The sequence below is a fragment of the Caloenas nicobarica genome, chromosome 4 (assembly GCF_036013445.1).
Source record: "Caloenas nicobarica isolate bCalNic1 chromosome 4, bCalNic1.hap1, whole genome shotgun sequence".
NCBI classification, from domain to species: domain Eukaryota; kingdom Metazoa; phylum Chordata; class Aves; order Columbiformes; family Columbidae; genus Caloenas; species Caloenas nicobarica.
The window spans coordinates 3813971-3839002 of record NC_088248.1 but is presented as its reverse complement, the minus strand read 5'-3'; the positions used below and the strand labels follow the sequence as shown (position 1 = coordinate 3839002).

General features: G+C 42.4%; 1 protein-coding gene across 2 annotated transcripts in view; it reads left to right on the top strand.

Moving 5' to 3' along the window:
- Positions 1–11063: 11063 nt before the first annotated feature.
- UNC5C (unc-5 netrin receptor C) overlaps positions 11064–25032 on the top strand; it is a 230607-nt gene continuing 216638 nt past the window's right edge. For both annotated transcript variants that reach the window (XM_065633582.1, XM_065633581.1), the window contains exon 1: positions 11064–11187. In XM_065633582.1, the coding sequence (XP_065489654.1) occupies positions 11064–11187 (124 nt within the window). The remainder of the gene's footprint in view (positions 11188–25032) is intronic.

Sequence of the window (25032 nt, the reverse complement as noted above, 5' to 3'; positions counted from 1 at the left end):
AATATTGTACGTGGGTAAAATAGCTTCTCTGTTTGCAGACCAGCTGAATTAAAAACCTCAAGCAGTTAGGTGGTCCAGATGAAAACTATTACAATGAGAGGTGAAAACCATACCAAGTGTTGTGGCCCTGAGTTTCAAGAAACACACACCCCCTCAGTGATTTGCAGCAATGGCTTGGTAGTTGCACAGCCAACCTTGCTAATGCACACGCAACCTCTATTAGATACAGAAGGAGTTAGTTCACTAAGTCATATCCGCTGAAGTTCTCAGGAAACCAGTACCAGACAAAGAATGGAAGATTTGGTTTATATTTTTTGTGGATTTTAGGTGACTCTAGGCAAATATTAGTTCTCGTCTTTGTTATTTTCTCCTCCAGTCGCTTTCAGTTTATGCCTCTCAATACCCACCACCTTCGTCTCATATCAATACTTAACAGGATACAGGGGAAAAAAGGGCAGCTCAGCTTCTAGTTCCACCACCAGCTGTGTCTATTTATCAGTGCTTCCAAATGAACCAACTAGATGCAGTGATCTAAAAATGGTTTTATTCCTCCTATCATAAATCCCCAGATTGGCACGTTTCTTAATCATGCCACTCATCAGCAGAGAATAAGTGTGATACCAATCTGATATCAAGGCAAACTCCATTAGGTTTGGTCTTGCAGCTTTCTACAGTGCTGTAAAATATTAGGAGTCCTCCCAGCTTAGATTTTTTTCTATAGTTTGGATGCAAAGAACCACATAAGTGATCTGCTGTTCTCGAAATTGTTTATATGCTTACATTCAGATGTCTCTAATAATCTTTTCTCCAACATTACTGGTCAAAAGCAAGGCGTGTGACTGAACAGGTCTATCAATATTTTCTGTAATCAGCTAAATGTAAAACTCTATTATTTGGGGGCAGTGAGCTGTACTGCAGTGCAATGTCCCTGTGCAAAACCATATTGTTAAGTCCAGACTAGGTCTGAGCCCAGTCCTGCTCCAAGACACCACACATTGTTTAGTACTTTTCCATGGCGCAGAGTTTTACTGGTGGTTTGGAGAAGGACAAATTATTAATGCTGGAGCTGTGGTAAGGAATAAACAGCTCTTACTCATACGTTATGGAATTGTTGATGTGTGTACTAATTCTGGGAAAACCAGTTAGGAGGATAAACACAGTATTGAATGTAGACTTGCCTGTTGATCCTAAGACCGCTATCACTGGAGATCTGAGTTCTCTTGTAAACATTAAGGACACATGGTACTTCTAGGGCAGAAGAGTGTCCATAAAAGGTCCGGACAATACCAAAAGGGCTAAGACTGCACAGTGGCTCTTTTACACTCTGTGCACCCTTTTTTTTTGAAGCCCCACCAGGCACAAAGATCTGTCTAGATGGGTAAGTTACAGATCTACCTTCCACTGTGTACTCAAGGGCAGTCCAGCTCACAGCACATGCTGCGGTGCAAACCACTGCTCTCCTGGCATCACTCCGGAAAGAATGACAAGTTAGTAACTGCTGAGGCGCTGGTCACCAAAGGCTGCGCTGTTAAGACATATCTGAACGCCTCTTAGAGTTGAGACCTCCAAGGTCTTTGTGGACTCTCTGCCTGCCATGACAATGAGCTTGGCTGCTGTGCTCAGCTGATGACCTTCCCTTTGGGGAGGTTATAGCAGAACAGGGCCATAGTGCAGCATCACTGGGAGAATTATTTTCCTTGCAGAGAAAGATAGAAAGCATGTGTGGAATAAAAGTAAATATGAGTGGAAAATAAAAGTCTTTCTGACGAAAAGAAAAAAAAAAAAACAAAACTGGCTAAAGATAGGGTGGGCTGCTTTGTTTTGTGCTCCTTGAGGGATTTTGACAATCTCTAAAACATTAGAGGTGAAGGGAGGATCTAGAATCACGAAATTTTTCTTGGTCTGCAACTGTGAATCTTGTCCTAGTTATGATCATATTGTTCATCTGATACTTCTGAGAAAGATAGTCTTTCTGCTTATATATAATGTCCTGCTATTTTTACAGTGTTCCATTTCCTGCAATTCTCCCACATGCTCATCCTTGTAAACTGTGATCAGTTGTTCATTTTTCTTCTAAAATAACCAAATCTTCCTTATCAATTAAAAATTCAAAGGATAAAAATGTCAGCCAGCAGCCTCCAAAATTCTCCTCTTGCTCAGTTCCCTTTTATACCTTCCTCTTCCAGGACGTGTTCAAGAGCATGTAGAGCAGGCAGAGGGCATCAGAGGTCTCCAGTCACTAATGAACTTACTGTCGTTCCCTGTGAATTTTGGGACCATCTGGAAATGTGCTGTCTTGTCTGCCTCCCACGTCTACTCTCTTCCATTCCACGCCTTCTATCTTGGTCACTTGATCATTAAAACTTGCTTTTCAAAGGGATCATTAAGCACGATGGCATTGTTGTTACTTGGGACAATTTAATTCCTGAGAAATTAATGAGTCTCCAGGCAGGTCTGTTATAGTCTAATCTTGTTGTCAAAATTGTTTTTTCCCCCTTTTTCACCTCCTCTGGTCTAGAGAAAGAGGAGCTTTTAGTGATGTAAACAATTGTTTTTCTTGCCAGTAACATGATCACTGGTACCGCTTTGTTTGTTCCAAGACCCTGGACTTAACCGTATCCAGTTTTGCAGTAGTGAGTTCTCGTTCCATATTTCAGAGCTGGTTTTAATAACCTAAAGACTAAATAATTAATTATATTTTAGTTATGAAGATAAGGTATCCCTTCTCATCTTGGAGTTTGTGTACTCAGAGAGGAAGCAAAAGTCTTGGTCGTTATCAAGCCAGTGTTGTAATCTGTATCTTATCAGACTCTTGAAGAGAATCTGTGAACAGGTCCAGTTCAGAAAAAGTAAAAAAGAGAAAAAAAACCTGCAACATTTTATAGAATTTAGAATATTAAGTTTTTATTCATAGATTATCATCAACTAATTTATGAATGCACATGGAATGAAATGAGCTAAGAAACCCAGTGCAAGGTACTTTAATCATCCTCAAACACAGATCAACTGAGACGTCTAATAACTGAAAGCATTGTGTGGCGCCACAGCCAAGGGTCTATTTATTTGATATCATCTTTCAAAACGTTATTCAAAAGAGAAACAATGAATAAAAATGTAGGTCTCAAATTAAAGCGGTAATAAACTAGATAGCTGCAGATAACTTGCAATGCTCCCCAGTCAAAATAAGGTTCTCGCTATTATCTATAGGTGAAAGGACACACAGTTTTTCACATAGAGGACTTATACCCAAAGGTCCTGAGCTGGTTTCCACAAATCTCTGTGGAACTTCATCTGAAATAAGCAGAGTCAGATTAACTACATCTACTTGGGACAAAACTTAAACCTTTTTTTCAGTGCACTACGAGAAATGCATGTGGTCACGGTTGGGCTTCAGCAGTGAGGGGAGGCTTCTCTTTATTTTTCAAGTTTTGCTTGATATTATCTGTGTTGCACATAAGGAATTGCACAGCTCAATTCCTAATAATGGCTTCAGAAAAAGAAATCTTGAGGCTGTCAATTTAAATTACTATAGTAACACAAACTACATAACTTACTTTCTAGCATTGGATAACATGCTTTAAGGAGCTAAAGGTCACACTTAAACCAGGATCACATGTTGTTGTTATGGGTGATTTTTATTTTAATAAACTTTTCATCTTCAGCTCTATGGTTGAACCTTTTTTGTTATTCCATCATTTTTCAGCCTCTGTTCAGACAGATGAAATGGAGTATTTCTATAAAAACAAACTAATTATTGCTAAACAGTCAAGAATGTTGTTAATTATTTGACTTAAACAAATCATGTCATTTGTGAAACATTAAAATCTATTATAAAATTATAATGATAACTACGACTATTATAACTGCCTTTATGAAACGAATGTTAGCATAAATGTTCTGGAAATTATATAGTTTCTCTTCTATGGTTTTACACAGAACTTTTCTGCTTCATCTTTGAATTCATAAGCGTTAAATACACAGCTTGGAGCACTTCACAAAACAGAATAAATACGTCTCCTTGTTTGAATCAATAAAGCTATTTCAGTTAACAAAGACTTCATTCTTGTTGGAGCAATCAAAATCCATATAATGTTTGCTTTGATTACTGTACTGGGATATCTTTTCCCTGTACACTTGAGCTCTAATTGCCCTGCCACCAAGAGGCCAGGAGAAAAATAGACTGAAAACACACAGCCAGGCTTCCCATTACAGGCGCCTACAACAGATTTCCTCTTACCATCGCATGCTGCTCTGGAATTTGAGGGTTTTGCTATGAAAGCTTCTTTCTGTTGGGCAAAAAAAGATAATCTGGCTGTATGTTGGGGGGAACAAATGTGTTCTAGGAAGGTAGGGAGAGCTGCACTTCCAACTCACTGTACAACAGAGCGGTTTCCCAGGTTTCAAAGTGAAAAAGGAAACACCCCCCCGAACAACAAAAGTAGCTGGTTTTTTTCTAATGAGGTAGATATAAATGGGAAGGCTGGGGCCATTGCCATATACTCAAACTCCCATAGTTTTCTTAATGTGATCTGTTTTCACAAAATAGCATTAGCTGTAACTGCAAATTTATTAACTGCAAATGTATTGAACTATAAATAAAATCCATAACAAAAAAAACACATGCCATTTTTGATTTAGAAGAAGACAAATGAATGTTATACAGGTCTGTGCATAAGTTTGATCTTATTGCAGAGCACCAAACTACGATGTTAATTATTAAGTTATCAGAAAATGTGTTTCTTCATAGAACCTGCATCTTCTTAAACATCTTTTGCTAGAAAGTCTCCTTATATTTCCTTTATAATTCTCTTTGCATGCTATCACTTTCCTCCCTTAAGAAGCAGTTTAATAAATACTATAATTATAAATCTTCTTAATGCCACTTTATGCGAAGTGTCTCAGGCAAGAGAATCCATAAAATAACAAATCGAGCAAGAGCAACCCAGCATACACACCTAATGGGAGAATTTGAAACAAAGATCCCAAAGTGCAATTATACCTTTATCTCCCTGTGTGTAAGACAGGGAAAAGCCACAAAGGCAGGGGTGGGCAGGGTGGTAGTGTTGAGACATTGAAGAGAGGACTCTTGTGACACCGGTAAAGAAATCTGGGGAAAGCCCACCCTGAACTGGACAATCAGAAGTTAGTACTTGGTACATAAAACAAACAACAAAAAAAACAAGCAAAAACACAAACGAGGGACAAAACTGCAAAACGAACAAACCACAAAACGAACAAATCACCCGCCCAACAAAAAAACCCACAAACCTGAATAAAACCAACTACCACCATCAAACAAACAAATAAAAAAATAAAAGACACTTCAGTGGAAACTGATGGGGATAATCCTGGGGTAGAAACTGGTACCTGTCAGTCACGTTAATATTCAACTCAAAGAATTTACAATGCTACAAAAATAAAAAGTGTGTGGAGAGTGAGAGAGGGATATAACAGTGTTGTGCAACAGACTGAGATATTTTTTCCAAGTTATTCGTGTCCTGTAGCTCGGCTCAAGCTGGAGCCCTCGGAAACCTGCTGTAGGATAACGTAGCCAACACAGCCGGACCTACCCGAGGTGTTTGCTCTGGGATAAATGGTCAGGGAAGGAGAAGCCATTCCTAAAATCCCCGTGCCGGTGTGTGGGAGATCGGAGCAGGGTCTCACACCTCCCTCTGCTGGGAGGCAGCGCCAGCGCTCGCATCACTTCCCAACAAATATCAACCGACAGGAGGTCTCACCTTGTGTATTTTTGAGGGAAATAGTCAGGCAAATGAGTATAGAGACTAAAATCATCCGGATTTTTTTTTTTTAAGTGTTAGCGGATATTCATAGATGGGAAATGTTTTGATATGGTATCATACAGAAGCAGTAAGGAAAATAGTTTGAATGCCACACTTCAAATACTCGTGATGAATTGTGCATGAATGAGCTACAGCTCGGGAACTGTTCAGAGAAAATATTCACCAAACAAATGTGAAGAGAGAATAAATAAATAAGAAATCTGTGATCTGTTTACAGCAAATTCACATGAAAGAAAAAGCTCTTTGGATGCATTATTTGGCTGTAGCTGGAGGACACAGATTTCAAAAATGGGCAAGGAGCCCAAGTCCCACTGCCATTCAAGAATATGGTGCCCCTGACTACCAAAAGTGAAACTGAAACAGCTTTGAATTTTTTACCTTTGTTCCTGAGACATATGAATCCCTCGTTCCAGCAGCATCCTCTTGCACAAGTTACAATGGGATTTTACGCAAATCAGGGCACAATAGACAGATATGCACTTTAACCAGCATGAATACAGGGAAAGAACTTGGCCCTACCTTTAGTGTAATTACTTGAAATGGTTCTTTAGTTCAGGAACGTCCTCTTCAGACATTATGAAGAGCCAAACTAGTCAAAAGCATCATGAGGACAACAAAGTTGTTAATTACCATAAATTTATTAAACAAATGGGAGCAAGTGCATAGGAGAAGGCATCAGGAGCAGGACATCATATGGCCTCCCAGGTGGAGCAGCACAGTTCTGGAGTGATGGTTATTATGAGGTGAAACACTGTTTAAGCTGTTTCTGTGGATGGTTACATATACCCGTGATCTTGCTAATATTATGTCAAGACCGAAAATTTAGCACACTAGTATAACGCAGGAGCATGGATGAATTTTGGATGATCTGGTTCCATAAACAAGCAAACAAAGTAGTGATTTTGGAAGCCAAAACACAATCAGTTGTTTTAGTACATTTCACTAGATATGAAACAAATTTTCCTTGGATCAAATCCCACCACAAACAGTCATTCCCAGCAGGAAAAAACAAACAAACAAACAAACCAACCAAAAAACCAGACATTTTTACTAGGAATGAGGTTGTGTTGCTCTTGAAAAGTAAGATATCAGAAGTGTAGTTTTGTTTGCTGATCCACAGCATCACACAAGGCAACCACAGAGGAAATAATTGCCTATCTAAACTGTGAGAAAACTGCAGTATTTGATAGCTTGTGGTATGTATGTCAGTGAAATGAGAGGCTTGGCACACACCTGCTTTTTGGATTGCATTGTGTTGGTCTCTGCCATAAAGTAAGAGCAGCATGTCAGAGAGAGAGACTATCAAACATAATCAGCCAATGTGGAGGCTGAATCTGCATCCCTTACTAACTTTTGTGTAGCAAATGAGTCCTCAGGCTGGTTGTCCAGGGGTGACAGTATCCGCCTGGGGACATAACGCTCAGTGCGAGGATGGGTTACTGAAACTTACTCGAAATTATCAACGCACAGAAGAGATTCCTCTCCTTGTTCAAACCGGTGTTTCTCAAGCCCCACGTAACACAGGGGACCTTAGTACCTCTGCTCCAAAGCCATTCATCAAATTTTGCAACTCTTTGCAAAGGGGATTGAGGCTCTTTGTTTCAGTAATGTGCTCCTGAGCTGTGCCACCGTAACAAAAGAAAATACCAATTTCCCTCGAATTCTGTAATTAGATTAAGGTTTGTATAAATTGTTATAAATGTAGAGAATTTTAAGAAAACATCTGGAGTATAGGTACTTATACTACCATTCACAATATTAATTATGAAAGCTGATAGGACTTTTCTGATCCAATATGCCTTCTAGTCGATTGCTTTGCAACTTCAGGTGCTTGAGCAATAAAATACAATGAAGTCAAATTCACCAGCTCCGTGCTTTCAAAAACTGCCTGTCAAGAGCTTGAAATTCCTGAGTTGACAGCAGGGGTGAAAAACTTCAAGTATGGATTTAGAACCTAACTCTCATTTAAAAAGCTCTTTTGGGAAAACAAACAAACTAATCCATAAGCACACAAGTTACACAGAAAGCTTTTAAATGTTACCCTAGGTTTTATAGTCACTTACAGTGGGTATCTAATTTGGAGCTGAGATTTCTCAAACTTACCTGGAAAACTAGCTAAGGCAACACTTGTTAGGCTGCTAAATCCACTTTCCAATGCAAACTGTTTGACACTTGATATTTTTGTCTAAGTATGAAAATTGGAGATTAATATTTGCTTTGGATGAGTTTTTGAAGGGTATGCAGTGTTTTCTAAGGACATTAAAGGTGACAAAAAGATAAACTTACGTTATATGTACTTTTAAGTCACCAATTTAAACAGCCAGGAAAACACTTCCCCAAGCAGGTTCTATCAGGGAAAAAAAAACCAAAACCAAAACTAACACTTTTGGAACAAATCCAGGCAATTTGCACTTTCTAATCCCCAATCCCTGGGTTATCTCAGTCCTTTAACTCCTGTGTCAAATCTGAAATTTATTAAGCTGGGATAATAATTCTGCTTATCTCACAGGGAGAAAGGTGAAGAGCCTTTGGTGCAGACTGGCTCCTGAATGGGCAAAATCCAGCATGGTGGCATTAGGGATGGCCCAGGCACAAGTGCCATTTGTCAGTGCGCAGAGGACCCTCTGAGGCAGCTCCATGATGCAGGCACACGGAGCATCCTTGGATGCCCTTTATTACGCATAATGGAGCATAGAAGGATTTGAAAGCACACTTTCCAGAGAAGATCCCTATTTAGCTATTTGTTGCCCTTGCTTGAACCATCTTCTCCAGGTCAAGGCGTCTCTACTTCCAGCAGAAAATTGATTACTGCAGTTCCCTAGTTCCTCTGTTGTCCTCCACACCTTGGGTATTGGGAAATTACTTGCTTTCTCCCCAAGCTGAGAGCTTGCTGTGCCCATGCCATCGCTTCTGTCACGGCTGTGAGGCAGCAATGCTCCCCCATGCAGCTACTCCGGGGCAGAGAGGCTGACAGGTTGGCAGCCACAAGGGATTCCTGGGCAGGGCTGCAGGGGACATCATCTTGAAATTGGGATGGACCTATTTAATGAGGTCACTGAGCTACTAACTAGAAACTAAGCCTGGAACTACAGGTATTACTCCTGGGAAGCCCCAAAACATCAAAAATAAATTAACTCCATTTAATGGAGAAGCAAACCCTCCCTCCACTATCCCTCGTGGCAGTAGATGTGCCCGTCAGCTGGTGCTGCAACAAATACATCTTCCATATGTGATATCTTTCAGGGGTCTCTTGCCTCTGGAAAATTTCCCCTAGCACAGGGGAAACAGTAAATACTCATCAATGAGAGATGCTCCAGATTTAGAGTTATAGCAAAACCGGCAAACAAACATCATATGCAGGGACTGCTCTGTTGACCACCATCCTGAGACATAAGGCTGGGGAGCGTGAGGTCAGGGATTGGTGTGGGGAGCATGTGCAATCAAAGAAGCTCTTGTTTGGGAGACATATTCTCCTTTGAACATAGCTACAAGTTGAGAGTTTCCCTTCCACTGCTTACACAGCCTCAGGATTTAACTCACGGGTTATGGTGGAGCCTTAATGTTTTCTGAACTATACTGTAGTGTTTGAAGTGGAGAGGACTCGCTCCCTTAAAAGATGTGGTACAGCCAGGAGATGGAGAGCTGGAGTGCTCTAGTGGAGAGGACTGTTTAGATTTTCTGGGTAAATCTGCCTGTTGGTCTTGAAATGCACCCTTCCCGAGCACCTTCCAGGCATACCCAGCTGCACTGCCCAGAACAAAATCTGCCCCTTTTTCTTGCTCTGTGCCTGTACAAAAAAAGAGAAATGTTGCTTTCCTGTTTCACTGCAGCTTGCTGTGGAGGAGAAAAAAACCCTACCCTCCCTCAAACCCAGAGATGGGAATGGTCTGGATAATTCCCTGGGAAGGGCATTAAAGTCAGGAGGCAGGTGAGATGGAGCCTCCCTGGGGGCAGGCAGCTCCCCTCTGGCCCCTGGGAAGCCCTCCTGCAGCATCACCAAAGCTGCTGCTGTTTTCCTGCCACTGTTTTCCTGCAGGGGCAGAAGGCAAAGGCAGCATGTCTGGGAAGATCCCAGCCATGATTTGGAGGAAAATAGCGCTCCTTTCCTTGCTGGCAGCCCTGCTTGGGAGAGCTTCTGGGCTGGAGAAGGCGATGCTCCCTGGAGTACCACGGTGTGACGAGGGCTCCGGGGTTGCAGCCCTGTGGCATTGGCACACCTGGCGTGTGAGAAGCTGGGTCTGGTCGTGGCTAGGGACAGCCTGCCTAAGCTTGGCAAAGGCAACTTAAAACCAAAACAAGCCCTAGAAAGCAACTGTAAAACCCAAGCGAGCCCTGGTTGAGCAACAAACATGAGATTTGGGAACTGCCATACCACTGAGTGAGATTTGGTGGGCATGTGGTGACGGCAGAGGCTGGGGAGACCTTTTTGGGGGTGTAAGGGTAAGGTCTGTCAGGGAGCAACCCCAACCTTAAGAGAGACACTCTGGGGGGTAAACGGGGAGATGTTCTGCAGGGTTGGGGAATTCCCCAACATCCCTCCTGGTGCTGCCTCTACCCCTGCCCCCCACCCTGCCGCTTATGGGAGCAGACAGCCCCCCAGAGCTGGTGTGGGGGGTGTTAGGCCCCTAGGGATGATGTGGGGACGAGAGAGAGCCAAGGGTGCAGCAGGGTCCGCTGGTGCAGCCCTGGCTCCTGGAGCTTTTCCGGCTGCACGGCCTGGGGGTGCTGAGGTGGGGGGATGTCGGTGTGTGTGCACTAGCGTGTGTGTGTGCGCACTAGCGTGTGTGTGCCGGTGTGCCCGCGGGTGTGCGCGCAGGGGGCGCGGGCGGGGGAGGCGAAAGGGGGCCGGTTCTGCAGCGGGTGGCTCCCAGCCTCCCCCGCCCCCTTCCCTCTGGGTCTGCTCCTCTCTCCGGCTCGCATTTTATCGCAGGCGGCCGGCGCAGCCCCCTCTTTCCATCCCCGGCCCCGGCCCCCGCCCACCCCCGGGGTGGAGGCAGCCGCGCCGAGCCGCCCGCGGGAAGAAGGCAGCGCTCCGCTGGGCTCCGCGCCGCTCCGCGCCCCTCCGCGGGGCCATGCAGCGCCCCTGCCCCGCCGCTACGAGCGGTGCCCCTCGCCCCGTCGCCCCCCGCGCAGTCTGAGCGCCTCGTGGGGGCTCCGCGCCGCTCCGCGCCCCTCCGCTTCCCTCCGGGACGGGGTTGGCGGAGGCAAGAGGCGGCACCGAAAAGCTCGGCGGCTCTGCGAGACTCGCCCCCTACCCCAGCCATGGGGAAGGGGCTGGAGGGGACGGCGGCCCGCTGCGGGCTGGGACTGGGATACCTGCTGCAGACCCTGGTGCTCCCCGCCCTGGCCATCCTGGGGGCCAGCCGCCCCGGTTCCGCGGCGCAAGGTAAGGCAGACGGTGGATGGAGAGGGGCTGGGGCATCTTCTGGGTGCGGGCTGAACACGCGAATTTATGCCGGTTTTTATTTTTCTGTGTGTATATGTGCAAGCGACGCATTGCCCCGCATGCACGGACCCCGCCGGGGTCTGGGGGCTCTGGTGGCCCTCGTCGGGTCGAGTCAGTGGTTGCTGAGCCTGGCCGGGACAGGCGTTTCCCTGCACTCCGTTCTCAAACGGGACACGGAGGCCGGAGGGGGGTTAGGGCTGAAGGAGCCCCCCGGCCGGCGGGGAGCGGTGCCGGGTGCCCGGCGGGCTGGCGAGGTGCGTGGGAAAGGCAGGTGCGGGGCGGGGGTCCCTCTGCAGCCGCACAGCCCTGCCCCGGGGCTCTGCAGGCGATGGTCACTCCTGAACCCCCCCTCACACCCTTCTCTTCCTGCCTAAAACGTGATATACCCGAAGGGAGTTACCGTGTTTCTGTGTTTATTTTTTCAATCCTTGTTCTGCTCCCTTGTCGGGGGTTCTGGAGTACGTCTAGATCTGTTTTCCCTGGAGCCCGTGTGTAAATTCCCCTTTCCGAGTGAAAATGTCTTGCTTCTCAGTGCGTGTTTAGTGATGTCTTGAGAGCATCACAAAGAGCTCTGGCTCAGCGTGTCACAGACAGCCAGGGCAGGAAGCTTTTCCTCCTGCGAGCTGATGCTGGATAAACTTTCTCGGTGCTTTTTCCCTCTCTTCCCAGGAGTTAGCCCTAAAGTGGAAATGGGTGGCTTTTGCTGGGAAATACTTTTTTACAACATCCTCAGCACTGGAGAGAGAGAGAGATGTTGCTGCTGCATGTGGGCAGAGCTGCACATAGCAAGGATGTGTGGGTTCATCAAAGCACTTGGAATTCCTGGTTATGTGGTTAGCAAGAGAAAGGGAAATTTAGAAGCTGTTTTGCTGGGTTGTTTGTTTGTAGGGTTTTTTTTTTCATATATGCCACAAAAAATAATAATATGCACCAAAGCTTTGGTTTGGAGTTATTAGCACAATGCAAGTGGAAGAATGCTCGGTCTCCCCCTCATCATCTCTGTGGAGAGGCGCTTGAGATGACTGCACAGATCTGACCCCCTGCTCTCACCCAGCCATTTCAAAGCTCACTCCTCCGTGGCCTTTCTGACAGGAGAGTGGTGCAGGTCGCTCCGACTCCAAGTGCCCCTGGCAGGCTTTTGGGAGCCATAGGTTTGCTGCCGGTGGGCTGGATGCATTGTGCATGATGTCTATATGGTGCTGATCTGTTTCCAGCTGATACTTACTCTGTCCTCAGAATCACACTCCCTGGCCCATGCATCTGTCTCGCAGGAAGATCCAGAAACCTGACCATGAGAAAGAGGTAGCAGCGAACGAGAGTACAAAAATGCCTTATGCATCATGTCACATTTCTTCTGTGTCTTGTATACCAGTGTTTACTTTCACTGGTCTGTTTCATGTTTGAGATAAGACAGGTTTCATGTCACGTATTTAAAGGTTTTAATGGTGCCATGTGTATGTAGACCTGGCTGTCAGCGCATATATATCTGTCTGTGTAGATGGGGGATGTCGAAGAAAAAAGGTCCTCTCAGATAGTTGGATGTGGAGCAGAAAGGAGCCTGCCTGCTCTGCCGGCAGGACACGGGTAATTCGCATGACAGATGGTCTGAGCGGGGAAGAGAGGAGAGGAGCCCCTGTGTTCGGCTGTTTCATACCCCATGCTTTCAGTTGGTTTCTCCTTTTCACGCATACCCTCCATTGCACAATGCTGTGGGACAGAAATGCCATGAGGAGTGAGGAGCCAAGTCCCCTGCACCTCTGCTGGGAAGGGTGGCACATGTGTGTGTCACAGGACACCCAGGAAGGGACAGGGAGCTCTTCAGCAATGCTTTCTGATGTGCGATGTGTGATAAACTTTCACAACAGAGAGGAAAATGCAGGGAACATGGTTGGGATGCAGTCATCTTGGACTTGTTTTTTCCATACGTGCTTTTATTTTAATTTCCCATTTCTTAGGGCCAGGCACAGAATTTGGGTGCAGACCTGGTTTTGGCACCTTTCCCAGAGTTGAGGGATTTTCTGGTTGGTGTTTGCTGAGGGAATCTTCATGTATGTGTATGTAGTGCTTCATTGAGTCGATGAATCAACAGTTTAACTATGCCCTCTTCAGGAAGTTTTCTCATCATAAAGCACCAGGCAAAGTTTTCCCTCTGTTTTATTTACACGTTTCCAAAAATGCATAAGCATTGAAATCATTCTTACCCAACCTATTTTGATGAAGTAATCCTCCATTCAGTCTGTCTCCTTCGAAATATAAACACCCCTCTACTCTTTTCGATTGTGTTCCTTTGAGAGCAATAGAAATAGGACACGTGGAAATTATACTCCAAACTAATCTCTGTATTCTGATTTTCGGTGCATCTGGAGCCAGCAGACACGGTTTTAATTGTGGAAAAAAAAAACTCCAACAAATTGGTCTTCTTTTGTGCTACCTCAAAAAGGAGAATAAACTCAAAGTGTTGTCTTCATACAGCAAACACAGTTATGATTTAGAAGGAAGGAGGGGGAGGGAAAGAGGACATGTAGATTTTTTTTTCCAATACTTGCTGCTAGTACTATTTCATGTTCTGCTTTTCTTCTCCATTCCCCAACCATCCTTACCTTTTGAAGCAGGCTAAGGAAACGATGAACATTGCTGGGCCTCTGCTTTCATGCCTTCCTTTTCCATTTCTTCATGGAAAATAAAGTTATTAACTGAGTAGTGGATGGATCAACCCCCACACTCCCTGGCAGAGAGATTCATGTCGCTGCATCTCAGCATCATCCTGTGAGCTTCTCAGCAGAGCTAAATACACTTTTTTGTTTTATTAGTATTTCTTATCTGCTTATCTGAAGCTAAGTATTTTTCCACTGTTATCAGGAGAGAACTACTACTTTCCCCCTACTCTCCCATCTTTGGGCGTTAAAAGTGTTTGAAGAACTTATCTTGTGGCCCTCATCTTTTTAGGGGGTAGGTGGGACAAGAGGAAAGATCAGACTGTCTATCTGTAGTGACAGGCATGGTTCAGACAGCTTAATGGGCTAATAATGATGGCACAGGAGATGGATAAAAAAGTTAAAGGGGCTGCATATTAATGAGTCTTTGTTTCGGTTATTCCTTTACAACAAAAGATTACATTTTTTTAATGCTTAACCCCTCAAATCTAATTAAATCAAAGCGATAATTTAAAAAGAAAACTGTAAAAGAGCCATATGTGCAGATATTTGCCTTTCCCCAGCACGGTCTGTATTAGCAACAACAGCAGTTTGAAAATGCTTGGTGTGGAAAAAGTGAAATATAACATGTGAATCTACTAACCTTTTGGGGATGCACTTCTTAATTAAATATCTAAATATATCTTGTTTGAAAAAAGGGGGGAAAAAACTTAATTATCTTGATGCATCAGTGGACTGCTTGTACTTGATCACGTGGGTGTAATAGTATTTGTATTAGTAAAGTGAGGGCCAAGTAGTATTTCGTTGTGAATGGATAAACCCACTTGGAACATTAATTTGTTTTAAAGCAATGTGCTCTGTCAGATTTCAGCGACGTTGATGAGTTTGGCTGGATGTGGTAGCCCATCGTGGCCCTGAGAAGCGTTTTATTACTGCAATAGGCTTTGCTGAAAGCAGAACAGCCACTGGGTTTCCTTTGCTGACTGAGGTGCCATTTAGGAAAGAAAAAAATGGATGGATCTGTCCGTGGAGAAGCGGTTCCTTCCCAGAACACCAGAGCCAGAATCTGGACTCCTCTTCCTCCAGCTCCAGTCTCTAGCAGCCAGTTGTAACAGCTATGGAAAAAAAAAGTATATACATCAAATACAGCCCCCTTCTGATGGCTTTTCAGCATTACTGTCAGTGTCATTTATTCCTCTGTACAGTAAGAGTGCATGAGCTTATCTAAACATTTCCATAATTGTTGTGCATATTTACACTTAATCATTTTATGTGGATCATTCATCACATAACTTTTTTTTTTTTCCCCTTTGGTAATGGCCTCAAAACCCTGGTTGTTCACTATATTTTGGGACTAGCTTTGTGTGTGACACCCACACTCAGAAACAAGAAACAGCATTAACCATATTAAAGAGATTTTCCTAATTTAATTTTCTAAATACAGTACATCTGCAAACAAGAATACAACTCTATGCCAAGGCCGGGCAAATTGGTTCCATAGCTGGTCTGTGCAGCAAGAAAGGAGAAAATGTGGATTATATTTATTAGACGTTTTCAAGTAAATGTCTTGATTTTTTTTTTTTTTTAATTTTTTTTTTTGATGTGTGTGTGCAAGTGGTGTTTTGAGGCAGTCTGCACAGTTCAGTTGACTGGGATCCAGTGCAACATCAGTTCCCATGGAAGGTGAGAGGAGCCCAGGCTGACTAGGATAACAACTGAGTATTTCTGTACAGTATACCACTAGATTTTGGAGTATATATAAAATACTAAGGAGAGCCATACTTTGAAAAGTGAAGCTACATTTATTTTTGGCTGCCAGCTAAGTGTATAGTGTACAGCTATGTTTGTTGCTTTCTGTTGTCTTTCTGGATTTCCAATCACTGGACTTTTGAGGAATCAGTTCTGGTTACTTTCTCTGGAAAAAGGCACAAAAGTTGCTTGTGCAGCTTATCAGAAAAATATGCTTTAATTGCTGTTGCTAAGGGGAATTCCTGGGTTAATTTGCATTGCTCAAAGTAAGGAATAGTTTGATGCAATTTAGTCAAAGGGGATTCAACTCAATGTGAGTCTCAAATGTTCAGATCATTGGTTTGTCACTGGAAACACGTCACTGGACGCTATCTTTGAAATAAAGGTTAATTTAGTCGTGGGTGCTCAGTCTATGCAATGTGTTTCACCTAACTATATATATGTAACTATAGGAAAAAATGGCATTCCCATTCCGATTCCCTCTTTCCTTCCTTTCAAGTGGAGAGAGGGTTGTGCTGGTTTTTGAAGTGCACATCTCGTTAGCCACCCAGTGGAGGTATTCAAGTTTAGCAGGCAGCAATCTTGGCATCGGTGCCAATAAAGCAGTAATTACATCGCCTGTCATTTTCATTAGCCATCTTTGCTTTCACATTTGACTCAGCGGTAGAAAACAGCACAAGCTTTTAAGGCTTAAGTCAAGGATTAAATGCGAGGAATAAGAGACAAGCAGTGGTTTTCCAGTTGGCTACAACCTCCGTCAACATAGCGGCAGAATAATGTTGTGCAGAGGCACAGTTCAGTGCTAACTGCTTCCAAGGACTGAAGGGACGGTGGTGTTTTAAGTGATTTATTGTGTGTGCTCGGTAGAGTCCAGTCTCAGAAGCAGACACCCCTGGAGCTTTCCATCATAACGTTATCCAAGAGGCGATCTGAAGGAAATGGTGTGAAGTCTTCTGGGAGGCAAACTGTATCCAAAGAAAGACTTAATTTGCATCATTAGTAAGCAAGCATTTGAAATTATGCTAAAAGGAAAATGTTTATAAAGAAGCTTACACTGAACAAATAGGAACAACAAAATTCCCCTTAATTTTGCACGTACTTTGTTTCCCTGTTTTTAATTTAATGGGGTCATCTGCAGATACTCTGACCCCAAACTCCAACAATGTGACAGGGAGAGGATTTATTTAGCACTGCTGTTGTCCCCAGCTTTCAGTAACTCCAGAGATGCTCATGTAGAGCTTTACCCCTTGGTAGCCATCACTAGAACACCTTCCTGTTTGCTTTTATGACTCCAACTCAAATGACATGTACGTTAAGCAGGAAACATGGGATTTCCTCCTCATTCATCAAACACCAAGGATTGGAGGAGTCCTTTTATAGCCTGGTACATGATTATCGAAAAGTTTGGGCTGGAGAAGAAAAGCTCAATTGAAAAATAGTTTTACTTACAAATATCCTTTTTATCAACACGGAAAATTTCAGGGGAAACAAACAAACAAACAAAGAGTCCTTTTTGCTTATTTGCTGAGGGGAGGTAGGAAAACAAACAAACAAGAAACTAATCAAACCCAGAAAAGATTCAGTTATTTTGGTGAAAAGGTCAGTTAAGCACCAAATATTTACCTCACTGGTCAAACACTTTCTATTTACAAGCTCTGAAAATCTGTTAGGTGTTCAGCGAAATTAAAAATAAAAAAACAAAAACAAAAACCAAAACCAAAACACAGCTAGAAGTTGTAGAGTCTTCTGACAATAACAATTTTCATTTCCATTTCCATTTTTCCATACATTTCAACCAACCAAGTGAAAAACGTCAGTGTTCAACTTGACTTACATTCCTGGTTGAACACTGGTGAAGGCACATATTATATGTGCCTTGCTCATATAGGTCTTGCTCTCTCTTTTTCTCTTTTTATCACACCGATTTTATTGTGAGGCAGACTGAGATAGAGACCTAGATTCTTGGTGGTGCCAGACATGCCCTTAATACTGCCAGGAAAGGGCAGGCAATGCTGGATTTAGGCAAGTACTTTTGCTATTCCCCACACACGAGCAGTACTGCTCTAGTTTGCGTGACTGCGATAACCCCATCAAGGCAGGGATGTCCCATAAGTCGGGACGTGATGCTGCAGAGCATCAGCGCCCCCTCAAATTCTCTCTTTCCTTCATTATGAGTCCTGCACAGGCAGGACAGAAAGAGACAGCCGGAAAGCTGTGTATGCTCATCTTGGTTGGTGACACCTCCCATGTGGGACGTGCAGTCACTTTTTTAGGATAGCCTTGCTACATGTTTGCATTACTAGAGACAATGGGAGGCTCTTATTTGTCACATTGCATAAACTATTTATCTTCAGTCCATCTTGCTGGACTGGGACGACAGCTATATTTGTCTCTATTTGATGGGGAGTTATAAGGGAAATTGCCTAAGGGTACAAAGCAAATGTGTAAGGAAGCCAAAATGCAAACTCAAGGCTTCTGAGTGCCCAAGACCCTGGTGCTCCAGTTCATCCTCCTTCTTGTCTAACAATCCCAAAGATGATGCTGTGGAGGGAATGCTACCTAGAAGGCTCTCAGGTGCCTTCCTAATATTGAATTTGTTGGGTCTCACCACTGGTTTCTTTATATCTTCTATCTGCTGGTATCTAGAAATATGTGTACAAGACGAAGGGCAAACCCATGTGCTGTTGCTCAGAACCACGGATGCTGCCTGGAGGCTCTGACTTCATGGTCGCAGCAGTTTGGGAGGATTTGCTTTGCCCAGTGGAATCCACAGTGTTATCCCAGATTTGGAAGAGCAAGAGCAGATCCAGCAGGTGACCGCTGCACTGTTGGAAATGGAATAAGGATCGCTGCCTTGGGTTGTTTTGTTTCATTTGGGTTTGATCTGCAGTTCAGGACTATCTTATTCAACTGTACTTCATTCATCTGAATAAGCGACTTACGCTCCGAAAGACCCTGTCGCATTACGAGTCATTAAAGCTTTGAGGTTGCCTAGGCAATTAAATCAGTATCTATTTTTCTTTTGTTGAGGTAACATTATCAACAATAATGCTAAGGAGCTCAGATAGGTTTTACTGGCCTGGCAACAGCTGGACGTTTTCTTGTCAGGTAGCTCTTGCCAATCCCTTTTTAGTTATTTTCGAGAAGTAAAGTAGCTTTATTTCTTAGTCTCATATTGAGTGAGAGGCTGAAACCTTAAGCTCTGTGGATTAACAGTGTATCCTTTGAGAAAAAGGAAAGCTTGCGTTTTTCTTGGTCTCCCGAGTGCTGGGTGCAATTGTTTGAGAAATCTTGAATTTCATCAGCTAGATACAAGAAAACGTGCAAGTAAGCCTTGAATCATCTGCCAAAAGAGGGTGACTCTATTGCAGCCATTTTGGAAACTTGTTTGAACTGATAGTTGTTCCCCAGGCATTATTTTTTTTTTTCTCTAATTTAGTACATTTCATGTCAAGCAGTGAAAAGTGATCACCACAGGATTATTAGTATTTGAGAGTTTCTTAGAGAGCTATATTCTAACCATAAATTTGCTAAAATAATGTCTGCAACATGAATTGCTGCACTCGTACGATATGGTGTATTTATTTATTGTCTAAATACATCACTTGTCTTATCCAATCCGAACATATGTGTTTATACTGGAAAGTTTACATAGTGAGCAAAGATAATAATATGGTCTCACTGAATGAGGTTAATTGCAGTTCAGTTATACTGAAATCGAGGAATAAGAAGTGGGACAGAATAGCAAGCGAAACTAATTCTCTTTTTGTGCGTTGGATTTACCTACACTGACTGTAGTGCAGGTAATTACCGGGAGTAATTCAGAGCCTCCATTTCAGAGTTAAGACAAAACTCATTGGTGCTTTCAACTAAGAGGAGATGAAGTTTCCCCTGTCAAACTCAATCACTTCAGATCTGAAAATCAGAGTTGATTGTGGAAATTGGAAATCTGTCTGGTTAAGGGATGGGACTGTGAAGAATGTGCCACTGCACCATTGTCGTTTGCTGAAAATCTCACTGAATTGGTTCATGGAATACTAGTTTTCCTTTCTGTAAGCTTTTTGGCCCCAAAGCTGCACTAGTTTTTGGCAAGTCATCATCCCCATTACAAATTCCTTTCATGCAGACATTGCAAACATAGTTTCAGGGACTTCCTTTGTGCCTCCTCACCAGTTTCTGAAGGTGAGGGTGACTTTTTCAGTTCCTTGCTCAAATAAAATGCAGCTACCTTCTTATGCAGTGCTGGTTTTCCTTCTCTTCCTCACGTAAAATAGCTGTGCTGTAGCAAATAGGAAGTTCCTAATTTCTTTGTTTCTAAGTAACTAGAAAGTTTGCAGCTAGAATGTTCAGTACTGGGAGGTGTCGGTTCACTACTGGTTTCCCCTTTTTTTTTTTTTTTTTTTAAATCCCTGGTGCCTGTACCGAGGACTTACACTATACAAGGCCAGGCTATGATCGCCAACAAATATAGCTCCATTAATTTCAAACCCAGCACACGTCAGAAGCTGACACGGTTCTGTGTTAAAAATATGTTGACACAGTAGAGTGAGACTCTAGGATGGACAGACCTTGATCTCACCTTTTTTACTGGCAAGTTTTTTTGGGGTAATTTTTTTTTTTTTAAGCTCAATAATTTGAATAACTTTGAGATTTTCCATTTCCTTCACATATAGCAATGTGGCTCTTTCCTGTAGAGAGATTAAGAGTGCCTCACTCAAAAACATGTCAGTGAGATTCTTCCAGGTAGATGTTTTTTCTCTTGGGTTTTGTCACGTTATTTCAGATAAGAACACTGACAGCCAAATGTCACCAGCTGTAGGCAGATATCCACATAAATATCTATTATACAGCAATTTCCTGCCTCAGCAATCAGTCATCTTTGAACTAAAGACCTCTACTACTAAAAGCATGGGCTTCGAAGGCTTGAGTTAGAAATGCAACCTGGTAGCTGATGACAAAAGTGGTTATTATCCTGGTTTAGGCAGTAGAATGAGAAGTGCCACATGCTTTTCACAAGCATTGGAAAAGGCAAAACCATTCAGCTCTGCTAGCTTTTGTCCTTGCTTGTCCTGCACTATTTCTGTATGTGTTTTTTCCCCCTAAATGTTATATATAAATTCTTTGTAGTAAATATGGCTATTAGATAAAAACTTCCAAATATTTTTTTAAGTCCTAATTTACTTACTTGCTTTATAAACACTTCTATCGTTTTGTAGTCTCAAGAGGAAAGTCTTAAATTTGCATTTATAAGAAACATTTGCAAAGAAAGCTGAATTAAAACGACAAAGTGACATTGCGTGGACTATTCATCTGCTATGTATTACTCATGAGCTTATTTTATGAGTACTTGGTTTCACTGCAAAGATCCTTTCTCTTAGGAAAATCAATTGATGGCAGTACCTCGATCAAGCTTTGCTTTCTGTCCGATTAATTTTGCTGGAGTGCTTGGGATTTACTCACCACAGCAAGACAAGAAAAATTCAGTCTTTTATCTTTAAAGTTTTATGTCCACTAGTACCAATGCAGAACCCATATTCCGCTTGTGGAGGCCAGGCTGAGGTTAAGTTGGTTTTAAAGATAACAGTAGATTCCAGCGTCCTTGCATTTGTTTTGTATTTGGTGACAGTCACTAAATCAGAGGAAGGAATGTTCAAACAACACACTTGAGGAAAAGTGATTTTTATAGAAAGGGTCCATTCCTGCTAATAGCCAGTAACTGCACATAACCCCAGTGACATTAAAAGTCCATTAGCTGAGCCCAGTTTAAACAGCAACTGATGCTGTATCAGCTAAACATACATTGGAATTTTTCATGTAACACAGCAATAGCACTTCTGTAATTTTTCTAAAACTATGTACATTAAGGAAAGCAAATGTCATCTGATAGTAGTAAGCTGAAGAGTTCACATTAATGTAGGGAGAATTGTAATCAAACTGGAGCTACCATCTGGCTGCATTAACAAGAAACAAAAATGGTTACAAGAAAAGCAGAGAGTGTCAGGTTTCTGAATTAAAGCTAGATTAACAAATCTAGTGTACAGGCTTCTGTAACACAGGATAAGCACAGAGCTGCTTATCTGCATGGTTCTTCGTTGTTAAATATATTATGACCTTGTTTGAGAAAAGTTTCTACTGAAGTCAGTAAGATGCTTAGTTATGTGGAGCACTGGGTTGCCATGGGGGGAAAAAAAATGGTTATTTGCTGGCTATTTAGGAAATATGTCTCATTACAGCAGCGTGAAAAAATACCTATGGCCTTAAATTCTAGTTAACCATTGGCAGAGCAAACAGCATTCACCCGCCTCAGTGTATCAACAAGAGGGTTGAGAAGCACAGCGCATATTTGGTGAAGAGAAGCATAACAGGTGATGGGCTTGTTATTCGTCTTCAAAAGCAACCAGCAGCCTGAGCTCCTACTACAGTGGTCTTGGGACCCACTGAAGCCCAGTTTAGCACCCAGTTTGGCAATCGGTCTAATTCTGAAAGTCACTTTGAAGTCTGCTTTGAAAATAGATCTTGTGCTATAAAGCCATTGTGGAGAAAGGCAAAGGGTTGCTTAGTAAGTTAATGTGAGAGCTGGAAACAGAGGGATAACTAGTCGTTTACTGATGTGCGCCAAGTACAGTGACATGTTGCTGTAACCTCTTCAGTCTCCTCTTGTTATTATCCATCCGTCAGTGAAACCTTGTACAAGTTCTGACAGTAGAGCTTAAATGCCTGATGTGGGCAGGCATACCCACTGCAAACATTCTGCAAACACATCTGGAAGGTTCACTTAAACTCTTACCAAACTGCAGTGGTAATTTGCGCCACCATTTTGTGGTGGTGCAAAACTCTCGAATGTGTTACGAGGCTGAACTTGCATTTTTTTGTCTTCCCAAGCTGAGGGAGTTGACATCAGTAGCACGCCCAGGGCAGATTGTGTGTTTGCAAACCACAGGCTTTAAGAATAGTAATTCAATTGCATTTTCTTCCCCTTCTGGAACATAACATGTAAACATGTTACTGAACTGAAGCCTGGTTTTAATTACAAGCAGTAACTTTTTCATGTTGACAGATTTTCACATGGAAAGCTTTATTGAAAATGAGAGAAGACCTTTTTGCCATCATTAGTTCTTGTTGTTTAGTGCTTTTATCAAGTACAGTAAAGTACCATTTGTAATTAATTCCAAGCTTATATGGACATGTTTAATATAATTACCAAACAAAATCCTGTTTACTAACATATTGCTTGTGAAACCAGTCTGAATAATCTGGTCTCTAGCACACATAAATCAGGCAATAATAACAGCTGTGAATATTTCACAATATACTTGGAGTGCTTTGATTTTAATACTGAATCCACTTTTGAGTTTTAAGGATAAAACATGGGTCAAAAGTGACTTTTCCCATATGTTCTTTCCTAATATCTTGCACTGCTTTGCCTGAAAGTTATTTTAAAAAAATCATTATTGCTTTGATTATAAGAAAGTAAATATATACACTTTCATGGGCTGGGAAAATCATGTGATTGAATTATGCTGGAGCTAACAAAATGATGCCATGCACATTGGCACGGGACAATCTAATACAGCTGTGAATATTTTACATTGGAAAAGGCATTGCAGTGCCAATACTCTTTGCCTTTCTTGAAGTTTTACTATTTTTATCTGTCTGCATGTTCATATACTGGATAGTAAGCCTGAAACACGTGCAGAAAACTGTTAGAAGCAGCTGGTTATGCAGCTAATTCAAGTGCCTAAAGGACTTTGAAAACAAAGGCGACCAGGAGCCAGGTTTGTGGTGCAGCGCTGGGGGCCCTATGAGCCTGTGTTACGTACTGTGTCCCCCTCTTTCTGGGAAGGCTTTGAGCCTCTATTAAAATAGAAAGAGGAAAAGGAGCCCCATAGTCTGCCTCCTGCAGAATATTTAGAGTTGCATGAGGCTACTAAACCATCTTGGTGAGTTCGGACTGTGCGTGGAGTTTGGCCAGTTCAGTGGAAGGCCTTGAAGTTTTGGGAAAAGATTTATAATCATCCTGCAAGTCATTTCCCCCAGCCCCAAACAAAGACCTTGAAGAACAGTTGTGTAAAACAAAACATTTTTCAAAGGCAATGTTCTTTAACCTCTAATGTAAAGTAAGAAATAAAGTAACTGAAGTACTGTTTTGAAAGACAAATTTGAAAAGTGTTCACTTGGCAGAATTTTTTACTCTTGTTCTGCAGTTGGATTCCCTCACTAAAGTTGACACAAATTTTCAAATGTTTTGGCCATTGCACTCTCTAATAAATTATTAGTCTCCAAAACTAATTGCAGCCCTGGCAGAGCCCAGGGTGGAGCAGGTTTATCCTAAAGGATGGAAGCCCTTGGGAAGGACCCAGATGGTAACGGGAAAAGCAGTTTAAGTGGCTCAGCAGAGTTTTGGTTTTTGTTTCGTTTTGCTTTGGTTTGGGGTTTTTTTTTTTTGTAGGAGGTGGTTGAAGATCCGTGGCATAACTGGGAGACTAAATTGCCATTAATATCTTCTGCAGTTAGTCGAGGGCAATAAATGGTTGCATGTAGTCATTTATGCAAACAAAAGCCTGTATCAAGCAAAACTTTTGGGGTGCTCTGGTTGTGTGTACTCTCAGTACTATGCCTGATTTAAACATGATTTTCCCAAGGTTTCCGCTGTTACTATGTCAAGGCATTTTGGAATTTGGTGCAAATGCATTTCTGACTCCCAAGTTATGGAAAGGGCTCTTATCTGACTAAAAAAAATATTAGGACTTTCTAGTGTATTTGCTGCTTTTTCTGTTTATTCTCACTGTACATCAAAAGAAAGTCTGGTTGCTCTTGTTGAAGTTCATTGTTTTGAGCCATGGACTTAAGCACTTCCATGGAAGTACATTAGTGGGGAATTGTTTTTGCCACATGGTCTGTAAGGTCAAAATTAATCTTGAAACACTATTGATTACTTTTTATCAGCTACTAAAGTTTAGTTTGTTTGAGCAAAGTAACTCTTAACCACAGTATAAGGTAAAAACTGCTGTATTGCTTGTTTTCTGAAGTGGCACCTGAAAAATAAATACAGATAGCGGCCAATTTATTATCACGTGTGCATATTAGAAAATAAATGTACCAGAGAAGGTTTTACGTAAGGCAGTTCTTAAAAAGAAAAGGGTCTTTGATCAGATTTAATCTAAATTTTCCTTGCTTTTGGATGGTCAGTATTTTAAGACATGTCACTATTTTTGATCAGTATAACAACATGAGGTGTCATCATCTTGCGATCAGTAGCAGGTGTCCCTATCAACATCCTGTGCACACCTATGAATACGGAGCTATGATTAGTAGAGGTGTGAGTATAAAATATGTAGTGGATGGCTGTCTCTAGAGAGATTTCAGCAGTTTCTGAATGCAG